This window comes from Sparus aurata, chromosome 9 (genome assembly GCF_900880675.1).
Source record: "Sparus aurata chromosome 9, fSpaAur1.1, whole genome shotgun sequence".
Lineage (NCBI taxonomy): Eukaryota > Metazoa > Chordata > Actinopteri > Spariformes > Sparidae > Sparus > Sparus aurata.
The window spans coordinates 27,039,781-27,053,246 of NC_044195.1; the positions used below are offsets into that span (position 1 = coordinate 27,039,781).

Genomic DNA, 13,466 nt, shown 5'->3' on the forward strand with positions numbered 1-13,466 from the left:
ACGCGCTCCAGTGCGCACGAGAAAACAAGAACATTTCATCCACCTCCACCTCCTCCTGCTCCAACCTTCTGTTTGTGGGTTTAACGTTATATAGCCTCAATCTGACGGTAATGAGGCTGTAACTTTAAAACCATGGCTTCTGACGCTCACTGACGTTATCAAGTCCTCTCTTATATCTCTTTTTTTTTTAATTCTCCTGTTTTTTTCAGAGGCAGTGGACTGTGTGGAGCTCTGTGGGGGCTTTATGGACCTGACCTGCTCAGGTTTGGTACTGTAGAAACAAAGATGAACACATCTGTCTTCAGTCCAGACACCACATGTAGTTATAGGTTTTATTTATAAGACTGTAGTTACATCCTGGGTGGTGGATTAAATGATTGAGGCAGGCCTGAAATCATCCATCATCTTTTCCTCCATTCAGACATTCAGAAGATCAACAGAACAATGTGAAAAGGTGCAAAATGTCATAACAGACACACAACATGAGGAGAACAGTGAGTAAAAATGATTTTATGTCGCACATGAGATGAACACACAGTCTCAACTGCAGTGATTTAATGCAAACAATCCAGGATTTGGATCATTCAGGGCCGTAGCCATGGAGACAACATCTGCATTAGCTTGGGGGGGGGGGGGGGTACCATGCATAAAGAATATCTAAATTTGAAAACTGATTTGCTGCCATTCCAAATATTTAAAGGTGCATTATGTAGTTTTAGAGATGTTTTAACCAGAAGAGAAAGATCTTCAGTGATGTATAATAGCCACGTTGGTCCAAAGGGCAAAAATGTAGTAGTTAAACAATAACGCCTCTTAAACTGTGAGATGTCTACAATACATGGCTGCCGTTCCTTTTATTTCCAGTGGAAAAAGGCAATATTTTAAGAAAGGTATAACCTTAACATGTGTTTTGATGCCATTTGTATTGAGAAATATGCAGTTTATTTTCATAACTCTCATTCAGTGGTCCTTAGTTTGTTAGTTTTTTCATGAAGATGTGCGACTGGGTTGTCAGTAATAGATGATTTTATGCCGAAACAAACTTGAAAACTGAAAAAAAAAAAAAAAAAAACTGACGTTATTACCTTAATTACCTTATATATTTAGGGGGACCTTGAATATATAACCCAACTTACGTAAAATAAATTGATGAATAAATATAGGCTATATATAAATAAATTGCTATACGACAGGAAACCACAAACCACTGCTGGAAATAATCATTAGCAAATTATTTAAAAAAAGACATGTAATCATAAATATAACTTGAAAGATTTCTGTTACATTACTATCAGTTCTTAATTTTGAAATAAGAAGAGCGATGTAATACAATGCATTGTCAGAAGTTATGGTAAATTATGGACAGATTTGGTCCTGTTGTCTCCATGGTTACGGTCTTGCCATAAAGGACAACACAACGTCTTTACTTTGTTTGTATGTGGCGGACCCTGCCACCTTTCCAGCTTCAAACAGTGTTCTGGGAACCTTGTTTTCCTCTGAGAACAGCTTGTTTAGTCAGTTACGTAAAAAACAAATATTTATGAGTTTGTATCATTACCTCATTAATACTCAAAATATTACAATTCTGAGTTTGAACTACATAATGGCCCTTTAACAATTCACTTCCATGTTGGATGAATGATGATTAAGCTTATTCTCATCTATTTATCATCTTTTACAAAAACATCCAAAATAAAATTAAACTGCTACAACAGTCAAGACATACCTACGTGTTTCACAACGTGTCTACCCTTGGCCTATTCAAACAATCAACACGGTTTAGCAGAGAGTATTTAAGTGCAGCTAAACAGCATCATGTACACATCTCAGATAACTTTACTCTTTACTTTTACTCATACTCAATGAGGGCTCTCTAACAAACATAACACAGGCTAATAAATCATTAACGTTTGTCGAATGAGCCTGTTAGCACCACTGCTGGTTGCTGCTTTAAATGAATTGTAACTTAGCTGTGAAAGCTAGCGTTAGCACTGTGGCTCCATTAGCACCAGCAAATCAGCCCATTTTAACCAATTACATTATTTTCCACTCCAGACAACTACTGAAACTTTTTAGTAAAAGGTTCTTCTCCAGTGCAGTATGATCTCCTGGATGAAGTAAAATGCTATTATTAGCAAGGCGTTACAAAGTGTCCCCTCAACAACAGATGGCTGTTTTCTAATGCACAAGAGTCATACTAGCTTGCCAACATTCTCACAGTAATTAAGAAATTACCCATTAATAGAATTATATTTGCTGTGACTACTGACAGTGATACAGCCTACGAAACACTCATATTGCATTCAGGTTTTCCTCTTTAAAATACATTTGAAATATGGTTTGATGCCTGCCTTCTTTTTTTTTTTTTTACCTGTGTAGCATCTTTCTCCCCAACATCTCCACTAAAAGTGATCCAATCAAGGCAAAAAGATATTTGCTGAAAGAAAAACATGCATATACTCTGTCAATGTGTCTCTGCCGGGATCTTTTGTGGTTTAGCAAAAGGTTTAGCTATCAACGTTTCAAGTATCACCAGAGAAAATCTGTCAAAAAATGTTTTAATTGTACCTTAAAAACTCATAAAACAATAAATAAATGTATTACCTCGCAATTAAATTACAAAACATTCACAAACACATTTAACAGAAAGTCATTTTCCCCTTAAAATGCAAGTCATCCTTTGCTAACCCAGCCCCTCTGTGTTGACTCAGCTGAAAGTAGATCTGCTAATCTTTAATCATCTCATCTGTTTGCTCCATAATGTGTCACCTGACTGAGCTCAGACACGCACAATGCAAACAACACTGTCGTGGGGAAAATAAGGAGTATATTTAAATGAGTACGTGTGTTGAAACAGATTGCATCAGAATAAAGGCCCTGTAAAGGAACCGTAACATTATGATTTCAAGGTTTTCTCGCGTGACTGATCAGTGCAGGATTCACGTACGGTCCTCTTTCCCCTGGACTTAAAAAAAAAGCAGGATTGTTCATTTGTTCTTCAGGGGCCGGGATTGTAGGTGTGTCTCTGGCGTCCCAGACTTGCTTTAGCTGCCTGTGTCCAAGTAAAAGTCGCAGGCAACTTAAAACAAGCCTCGAAAGCTAGACCGTATCCATTGATGCAGTTGGAAATGGAATAGGTGTGTAACCTCTGGTCAGCATGAGGCAAAGAAAAGGCCACTGACAGAAGGAAGAAACAAAACAAATACATGAGTACAAAGAAGCATCAGAGAATGAGAATCTGAGAATATTTGCTATATAACATCAAAATGTGTTGCTAATATCATAATTTACATTAAAAGAAGAGTTAAAGTGAAGCATCTAAACATTAAAAGCATGTTAATGTAGCATAAATCCCATTATAACAAACATAAATCCGAATTCAAGAGCGTGTTATTCTGTAAAAAGCATAATTTCCTACCAAATTTAACTGACTGTAATCCATTACAGTTAAGGAAATGAATCCAAACACCCTCATCTTGATTACAGCTGTCATCAACAATCAATGTAAAGTTCCTCTGTGAAGCCTTTAACTCACCTCGGTGCTCTGACCTGTGTGGACCAGAGTTCTCAGCTCACTAGTCTACTGAGGCGTCACTCCCCTATAAGCCCTGCTGCAGCCGCTTTAATCAGTCTGCAGAGGAATGTATATTTGTGGAAGGTGTGTGTGCGTGGTTACACATTTATCAAAAGATCCTGGTCTTTTGGGTGTGGGACGGAGAGCCGGTGCAGGCTCGTGGGTGTGTAACACGGAATACGACGTCCTGGACCAACAGGAGGAGTGTGTGCGGAGGCAAACACGATCCAGGATGCCGGCGTGTGACTGCTAGACAAACACAGCAGAGTCGCATTAGAATAAACAAACAGAATGCAACGAAGCCGAGCTGCCGGACGTTCATGAGGTGGCTGTGTATAAGGTTGTAGTGGAGACGTGAATCAGCTTCTTTGGTGTGTTTTTTAGTTGTTTGGTGAATGAGATGTTTTGTCCAAAATCACTTAAAACTTGATGGTAATTTCTGGTGTGTACGCTGTTAAAAACATGAGGGGCCTCTCTCTGATGTTTGGTTTCAGTAGTTGCAGCTTAAGAGTCCTCGCCCGACTGGTTTGTTTCTTTCTGCTACATCATAAAGACGATGTGAGAAACTAAAACCACCCGACATGAAGCGTCTCAGTGAGGTGTTGGGCCACCATGTACAACCAGTTCCCCTCCAGTAAGCAAGGCCATGGCACCTGGTTGATACCCATAAAAGTGCAACTCAATCGCCTGAATAAAGAAATAAATATTCTCTTTTGTCAGACTTAGGTTTACACACAAATGCCACTTGGTTTGGGTTAGGAAAAAATCCAAGATTGTCTCAAAATACTTGTTTTGGTCGCCACAAATATGGCAGGAAATGTCCTAAAGTATCCTTAAATATATCCAGTGGTTTTGACTCAAACTCCAGTCGTCCGTTTGCCTTGTTGGCTTGTAATAACATATATAAAACATACAAAAAATAACGTATAATAAGGAAATCATGAGGGCTAGAAGTTAAAGCAACAGTTTCCGTGTGACACCACTGTCGTACATACAGATCCCAGGTCTGTCACAGTTGTAGGTGCTGACTACAAACAAAACTCATTACATCATAGCAATGAAATATGTTAAAAACATCTAACTTATCTTATGGTCAACATGTATGTAACGCTGTGATCCTCCCCTCCCACTGAAGTCACACCGCGCATAGAGACACCGCTCACCCTGTCGCAACACACTGAACCATCAACATGATCCTGAAGCTGTTGTTTCAAGGTGAAAGTGCTAATGTACATGTGAAAAACAGTTACCTCAATCAGATTAATTGAAGGATTAATGGTTCATTAATGGGTTTGAATAATCTCATACCTTTGACACTAAATAAATAGTTCTGAGAAACACTGAGCTGTCTGACAAATTCATTGTTACAAAGGTGAAAACAGACCTCTGGTAAGCCGAATCTTTGGATTTGTTTTATCACAGGTTGGTGATTACAGTCCAACATACTGTATGTTGTAGGAGGACTGGGGGCATACATAAATATGACAGACAGCTTTCAAACTTGACCTTAAGCATGTTTATTTAAGGTAAGGCAGGGCGAGGCTCAACGGTCGTCTGATGCTAACACTTTCTGTCTCTGAGAGGACCTCTGCTGGCCTCTTTGAATTGTTCAAAGAATAATAAACTAGTTTAGATAAGGACACGTGTGCTGACGCCACAGAACAGCTGTCTGTCAGCCCACTGAGGTATTCACAGCGAAGCTATTGTCCCTCTGCTCCCTGGCTTTTGTTTTGGCCATTCTATCAAACAGGCAAAGCGAGATATAGCTAGAGAACTTAGATTTTAATATATTCTATTCTATTTCAAAAGATGATTTGCATTTGAATTAAATAATATGTCTTTTTTTTGTAGAAAAAACTAAAAAAACGGCAGTTTATCTGTTGCTTTTTCTTTTATCTGTTGCTTTTTAGACCATTTTTGGGGCGGACTGTGACTGTAACAGTGGAGGAATAAATACTAGAAACAAAATGCGTTCTCGTGCTCTTGTTTATTGGAAATGAGAATACAGTCTGACAAGAACAATATTACACATCCTATAACCTAACAGAGAGATTTGAGTCAAATCTTTCCATGTATGTTTGCTAAAAGGCTAAATATGTCCTCTAGATGAATACAAAGCAGAAGCTGTCTCTGATAACAGCCTGGTTAAAGCTAAAAGAGCAGGAGGGGCTCTGATCTTGCAGTGCTTGTGCAAAAATAATTGACAGCCAATCACTGCCTTTTTTTAATGGATCAGGGTGGTCATTTTCACTGTAAAAAGAAAAAGGAATGCCGACAAACAGTCTCTAGTTTTGAAGAAAAGCCTTTATTTCCTATATCAAGAACATGCTTTAGCATGGTAGAAGAAGTAGATACTCAGATATCCATACATGCAGAGCCACAGAGTGATAGAAAGAGTTTGTCCGTCTACTGTTCTGTGACAGCGGTCTGTCCGGGGGTTCAGGGAGAGTTTTTTTTTTTAATTCTCAGGTTGGGTCAGGCAGGCAAGAACGAAGGCTTAGTGCTGGATCCTACGAATGGACTGCACCTGGTTGGTGTGAGCCTGGGTGCTGAACTCGTTGTAGTTTCTGTACTCGCCTTGGTGTCTGTCTCTCTCCAGGATGTACTGGTAGCCACGGTAACCAGGGAACTGGTAGGCAACCCAGCTGCAAAGGGGGGAAGAGAGAGAGGGGAGGCGGGTGAGTCAAGGTCAGATCAAGTAATATAACACATCATTTAAAGAGACGTGTAGTCCATACAAAATTACCTCAGAACAATCTGTGAAACAAGGACTATTTACAAGATTTTATCAACTGTTTGACTCTTGACATAGTGATGTCATTCGTGGGTTTAGAGTCAAAATTAGAGCTATAAATCAAAATCATTGGATGTTGCAAAAGGGGAGAAACAGAGGAGACACCAAGATGTATGACTTACGCTCCTGAGTTGACTTTGATGGAGGGCACCTCCTTGCTGCACCAGCCCATGGCCTGTAGGGAGGGGTAGTCATCGCACATCTCGAACTTACGGCCCTGGAAGTCCTCGCACTCGTACAGGGTCACCTTGCTGTCACTGTGGTTCTGCGGAGGAAAAAAGGGAAAGGGAAGGTTAAGTCATTTCAGTCCAAAAGTTGAATGTTCAAATAAAGAAAGAAACGGATGGATGGAAGGGAAGTGTGGACTCACAGCGCACTTGATGGGTCTGAAGGAAAGCATGTGCTCGGTTCTGTAGCTGCTGTTTCCGCTCCAGGCCTCGTAGCGAGGGTAGTCTCCCTTCTCCAGGATAAACTGCTGTCCCTGGAACTCGGGGTACTCATAACCCACCCAGCTGCAGATAAGACACAAGGGGGGAGAAAAGACAAGGTGAGGTTAATTAATTTAAAAACATCCAACAAACCACCAAATGCAAATAAGTCGTAGTGCAACTGTCATTTTCATTAAACAATAGAGTCCAACGCCCACAGAACGGCCTCGAGTGAAACCAGCTTGCAGCTTCTTTTGTCACTGGGAGCACAAAGCAAACATTAAATACTGCTGCTCCTGACTGCCACCTCCTCCTCCTCCTCCACCACCGCTGCTACTGCTGCTGCTGCTGCACCCAGGCCTCTTTATCTGATCGCTAGTCAGTCACTCTGGCTCACAGCCGGCAGCTGCTCATGAGCCAACTCATATCTCTGCAGGGTTACACTTGGATGCATGCACACACACATGAAAGCGATCCATGCCAACTAGAAATGCAATAACACTGCCGACTGAATTTGTTATTTAGCTTTTCCTACTTTTAGAGTCTCGTGGTTGCTTTCATCCGACTTTTTCAAGCAGAAAAAAAATCAGAATTTCAAGCAAAGTAATGTGATGTTATTAGATATTGTTACGGATCAAAAGCTGCTGTTGTCTTTTCAGCAGTAATGTCTTTTTAATGAATATCTGACCAACACAGTGTAAAAATTAAACTTACTCCGATGTTATTTATGCAGAATATTGAATTAAAGATATCAGCATGAACTTCTTATGCGGTGAATTGAATTCTATGATAGATGGAAAATGCAGAGCTTATAGAAAGTGTAGAAGAAACAGAAATATCCATGACTTACGGTCCATTCTCAACCTTGATGGAGCGGATCTTGTTGAAGCCCCTCTCCATGATGTTCTGGCACTCCAGCATGAACTCACAGCGCTTGCCCTGGAAGTTCTCCTCCTCCCAGACTGTGATCTTGTACTGGCCCATCTGCTCCATTTGTTGAGTGTTCATGGCTACTGTTTCTCCCTCGGGGGTTACTCTCTGATGAAGGACAAAACATTTATTTTAAATCAAACTCTCTGCAAGACCCTTAGGTGTGTGAAGTAAATACATAAATGTCTGTGAGCACCCTCATCTTGAAGTACGGAAATCGGACTTGTAACCCTGGCACCAACTTACAATCTTTGTGTTTTAGCTTGATGAAAAAGTACCAATTAACAAGGTAAAACTATTCTTTTTAGAGTCTATTATCGCATCTTTTCTCCAGAAAGATATATCGGTTAAGGTCACGTTCCAAAGGTGTCACAAGTAGGTCAAAAAATTCTATTTCTGTCTGTTTCCATTGAGGACATTCAACCAACAGCCACAGAGCGGCCTCCTGCCAATGCACAGTGTACAATTACTGTTACATTCATGCCACAACAGGAAGCCACAAACCTGCGAGCCATAGCTCCAAAAGCAAACATGCTGTCTCTGAAGTCTATTACTCACACAAATGAGCATTTCTACCGAGCTGCTAAACCAAAACCATACCACGATTCCTATTCAGGGTAGCGTGTTACTGGTTGGAGAAAAAAGATGCTTGTATGGTGTTCGAAGGCCAAACACAAGCACACCAGTAAGGCATCATCTTGCCAAACAGATTCACCCTGAAAGCAGGATCAGATAGCGGCTCCCATTTTTTGTTTTTTTGTTTTTTTTAATTCTTAGCAAATCAAAGAGCATCCTGGTGGCTGTCGAGCTCCACCCCAGTACACATAGCTGTCCCCCTGATCGTCTTAGCTGAGTCTGAGGCAGTGTGTTGATATACTTACAGACAGTACTGAGGTGGGACAGATCCAGTATAATCAATGTCGGGGGAGAGACCCTCGCCTGTGTTTTTATAGGGCCGGGCCCCCTGGACGCGCGCCACTCCATTTGCCCAGCAGCCTTGCACACTCAGCAGCTGAGCGGGCCGGCTGAAAGGGGAGCATTAGCCTCGTGCTTTGTGGAGGCTCCACGGCACCATTGTCCTCAGAGCCCCAAACTGACTTAGTCATCAATATGGCAGCCATGGTCAGAGGCAACCTGACCCAGGACTATACAATGGTAACGCACTGACACAACAGTTTGATTGGGGTGGCCGGATAATAGACACATTCTGGGAGCTGATCCCCTCTCACCCTCCCTCTATGTCTCTCTCTCTCTCTCTCTCTCTGCTGTAGGTAAACCAGATCTGAAGCTAGAGGTGAGAAAAGACAACCAAGGCATCCCAACAAAGTGAAGGACACTCCTTATCTCCTTCTTTTCCAGTGATTCATCTGAAAAGTGTCAGTTGGATGAACTGCTCCGAGCTTCAGTAGTGGTGTTACTTTCTGACAAGAACTGATGGGAAACCACATTTTTTGGCTCTGAAACATGGAACTTCGGCTTTAAAATGAGCTGGATCGTCCCTAAAAATATACACTATGCCACACATACAGTGTCATAAGGCTCATATACATGTAGCTGGTATTGTTTTTACAGTATATGAGCTGTTGCTGGGTGCAGAAAAATGTAAAGGACTCAACTGGCCCAGACAGCAGTAATCTGATCATAGATTGCAAAAATGGTAAGTAGAACAATACATACATATATTGTTATAGGCAAAATTACAATAAATCATGAGGTAACAAATTACAAATAACATTACTGACATTGCCAATATAAATGAATGGTAAGTAGCATATATGTATATATATATATATATATATATATATATATATATATATATATATATATATATATATATATATATATATATATATATATATATATATATATATATATATATATACATATATATAGTATAGGCTTTTATATAGGCTGATAACAGGCTTTCAATGAGAATAAATCATAAGATGACAAATAACATTTGGCAACTGACAATTTCTTATATTGCATAAATTGTTAAAATACAGATGGTAAGTAGAACAATATGTTATTCTAAGAAATAGAATAGAATAAGAAAAAGGAATAATAGTCTTTTGAGGAGAATAAATCATAAGGAGACCAAAAATAACATTTGGAGTCAACGGCACTTGAGAACATTACTTATAAAGGAAAACAACACAATACAAGCACTGCATGAATATTTTAGTTTTATGTCTTTTTTTAATTTCAAATCAAGATCTTTCAGCTCAGTTGCAATTTTTAATGCCCAATACAGAGTTAGTCACTATATTAATAGAACTGTAAATTAAATGGGGATTGATGCTGATCGTGTGTTGGGTCGACATTTTCTACATTTGATTATAGATTAGCCTTTGTTGTTACATTTCAGCCAAGAGCTGTGAATAAAAACTACATTTAACATCTGGAATGAAAAACATCTCAGAGTCATGGTGTTCTTTTGTGCACTTATTAATTTTATGTTATAATAATAAAGATTCTGAAACATTCTTATATTGTAATATAACATAATAGGATTCAGGAAACAAAGAAAAAGAAACATTTTATTTATATTTCCATAATTTTGTGTTGACTGACAAACTGTATCCCCATAGCCAACTGAATTCTGGTGAATCATCAGTTTGATTATGAGGTCTTTCCTTGTTGAGTAAACAAACAGGTGTTATATTCTTACTCTGTCATTTATCTCTTGCAGGTTTCATGTTTTTTTTTTAATTCACCAGGGTTGCAACAGTATCCACGGTGTTGTCAGGGGATTCTAGAGATGAGTTTTCCTTCATCATCGGTGACATCTAGTGGCAAAAGTATTAATTACAACTAGACTTTTACAGCAGAACTGGGCTGCACTGTTCAAAGTAATGGTTCATTTAAAGGTGCCATTTGTAAAAAAAAAAAAAAAAGGATTTTTGAGTCTCAGTTCCCAGAATGACACTCTGGGTTTCTAAAAAAAACTCATCGCAACATTAAAAAAACTGATGCTTTGTAAAGGCGGCGGTCCAAAAGCGACATTATTTGACAAGATAGGAGTGACACTCAGAAAAATAACGCCTTTAATTGTCAGAGTTGGAGTTGAGATGGAGTTTAAATGGAAATATCTGACAAACAGAAACATTTACTACAGTCAGAACAACATGTACAGTGTGTGTGTGTGTGTGTGTGTGTGTGTGTGTGTGTGTGTGTGTGTGTGTGTGTGTGCCTGTGTGGGTTTTTCACCTGTGGGCATGTGTGAGTTGTTTACTTGTGTGAACAGCTTTTTCATTGTGTTCTGTTAACCCATTTATTGTGCTTCTCTCTACATGTGTGTGGCTGTCTGTGTGTGGCTGTGTGTGTCACCCTACCCCCCCCCCCCCCCCAGAGCAGGTGATGGGCAGGTGAAAGGACAGGCTTATATAGACACAGATGTTGTGTGTGTGTGTGTGTGTCAGTGCATAATTGTGTGTGTAGAGGTGCTACTACCTGAACCATGTGTGTCTAGATACATAAAAAAATAATATGTGTGTGTGGGTGAAGAAGGTCTTTAATTTTTCTTCACTAGGTCTGATAAGATAGATCAGCTGTAGATCCTTACACAGACACACACACACACACACACACGCACACGCACACGCACACACACACACACAGCTCATTTCCCAGTTAAATACAGCCGGGGTTATTTGCATGTGTCAGGGACAGTGTAGTCCAGCAGAGAGGGAGCTCGTACAGTTCTACTTTGAATCCTTATCTCGCTGTATAAGAAAGCCATTCATTTCTTGTCACTGGTCACATGACACGTTTACTGGTCACTTGTTTCACATCGCTGAGAGAGCTCTCCTTGCCCCTTTCTAGTCCAAAGTTTGTCTCTAAATTCAACTGAGGTGGTCTATGCATAGCATAATGGGGTGGTGGCTCTCTGATGGTTTGGGCAGTCATGTACTGAGATCCCTTATCTGATCGTGATGAATGGTCTAATGGCCACAGAGCAATAGATCATTTTTGCATTAGCAGGTGCACCCTACAGTACAGTGCAAACACTGTTCCATCATGACTCTTTCTGAAATACATAGGGAATCATGAATCAACAAAGTTGGAACAGTGGCTTTTCCATCTGTTTCCACCATCCACACTCAACCTGAGACTCAGATAACAGCGCCAGTTTTGTTAGTTACATCTTAATTCAACCTTTTTATGTTTTAATTCATCTATCGAGCCCATACAATGCATGCAAATCTGCTCGATAGCTATTTTTCCTTCCTTACTTTTTACTTGGTCTGAAAAAGGCTTTTCATTATCTTTTCACTCGAAATAAGATGTCAATGACTCACGATAATATCAAATGTGACCACAAAAACCGATGTGAGAGGCATCCCGGAGCAGCTGATGGTGCTCACAGGTTATGGTGAACAATCTAGCTCTTGAAGCTAATGTTAGCTAACGCACGACTGTTGATAGAGACCTAAAATCTCATCTACAGTTCTGCAGTTTCAGAATGAAAAACCCTCGTTGGCTGCGTCTCTCTGCTCACACAGACTCGTTCAACCTTGTTTTTTGCGCTACTATAGCAAGAGTTTGCACCACCCTGATCTCATTCATTTTGTTTAGGTCTGCTTCCCCAATGAGATCACACGAGAGGGACCAGTGTGAGCCCAGCTTCAGTCTGCAGAGGCGTGAGGCCAGAGAGCTGAAGCCACCCCCCCCCCCGCTGCTTCACAGAGAGGTGTTCACTGTTTATCCAAAACGCATCAATATTGAACTTTTAATATTGAACCAAATTCAACGCCGCACCTTCTTGGCTCTTCAGCAACAAGCTTGCCAAGTGTGAATTACATCAGATGAACCGTTCTGGAGATTCATGAATACCAAACAGACGGAGATCCCTTGTTTTATACTTAGATATGGCCTAATATTTCAATACAGCTTTTCTGTTTTACTCTGTCAACGTAATCATAATGAAATGTTCTTTTACCAGCTCGCATCCATATTTTTAAAAAGCACAACAACATTTTTAACGCGACGAAATGTCTCTTCCTGGAGAACAATGGCTGATTGTTGAGAATCTCATCCACGTCGAATACTGACACTATGACCTGAGCAGCCGACCCAAAGCTCTAAATATTACAGATCTGGTGCGTTCGGGTGCCACTGGGTACAACCATAATGTCGAGGGTGTTTGACTAAAATGTAGAGAATAAAAAAAAAACAAAAAAAAAACATAGCCCTCATTCTTGTCTCTTAATGCAAACATAGGATGAGATATATTGTATGCATTGTGATATTCAGGCTATGCCCGTTTGTACTTGTATAGATTGGTTGCAGTGCAGGAAGTGTGTTAACACTGCAGGAAGAGAGAGATTTTGTTTCTGGGTCAGTGTGAGCAGGAACTATTTGAATAGCCAGTAAATGCACCTGCACACACACACACACACACACACACACACGTGACTGTTTGTGTACCTGCACGCTGACACACATCAACACACACGGTGACACACAGATTGCACTGAATAAATGCCCTCCTTCAGGTGGAAGGTTACCGTGGAGACTAATCCAGGTAGGGATGATGCGAGCGGGACATCTGCTCGCACCGCCTCCACTTGTCCCCGCTGATCTCTGCGCCCGACAAACAAGCAGCTGGACTTACCTGCAAGGATAAAAAAAAAAAAAAAAAAACGTAGAGAAAGCATAGATTGTGATATTTGCTGTGCTTGTGTCCGTGAATCGTCCCCCTAAACAAAATAAAACAGTATTGGATTGTGATGACAGG

General features: G+C 40.3%; 1 protein-coding gene across 2 annotated transcripts; it reads right to left on the minus strand.

Moving 5' to 3' along the window:
* Nucleotides 1–5,858: 5,858 nt before the first annotated feature.
* Nucleotides 5,859–8,749, minus strand: cryba2b (crystallin, beta A2b). 2 transcript variants are annotated; one of them, XM_030427429.1, is made up of 5 exons: nucleotides 8,608–8,749; nucleotides 7,647–7,834; nucleotides 6,739–6,880; nucleotides 6,491–6,633; nucleotides 5,859–6,219 (listed from the first exon to the last, which is right to left on the minus strand). In XM_030427429.1, exons 2-5 carry the CDS (start codon nucleotides 7,802–7,804, stop codon nucleotides 6,072–6,074), a joined length of 591 nt encoding a protein of 196 aa, XP_030283289.1. In that variant the 5' UTR covers nucleotides 7,805–7,834; nucleotides 8,608–8,749; the 3' UTR covers nucleotides 5,859–6,071. The 2 variants fall into 2 exon arrangements, with proteins under 2 accessions (XP_030283289.1, XP_030283288.1); XM_030427428.1 differs by lacking the exon at nucleotides 8,608–8,749 and adding an exon at nucleotides 8,231–8,311.
* Nucleotides 8,750–13,466: the final 4,717 nt, after the last annotated feature.

Excerpts from the sequence above, each read along its gene's own strand:
- cryba2b (XM_030427428.1), bottom strand. The coding sequence starts at position 8,296 with ATGCTCATTTGTGTGAGTAATAGACTTCAGAGACAGCATGTTTGCTTT. Across the intron at positions 7,835-8,230 it reads TTTGGAGCTATGGCTCGCAG|AGAGTAACCCCCGAGGGAGA; the intron begins GTTTGTGGCTTC and ends GTCCTTCATCAG. Across the intron at positions 6,220-6,490 it reads ATCAAAGTCAACTCAGGAGC|CTGGGTTGCCTACCAGTTCC; the intron begins GTAAGTCATACA and ends CCCCCTTTGCAG.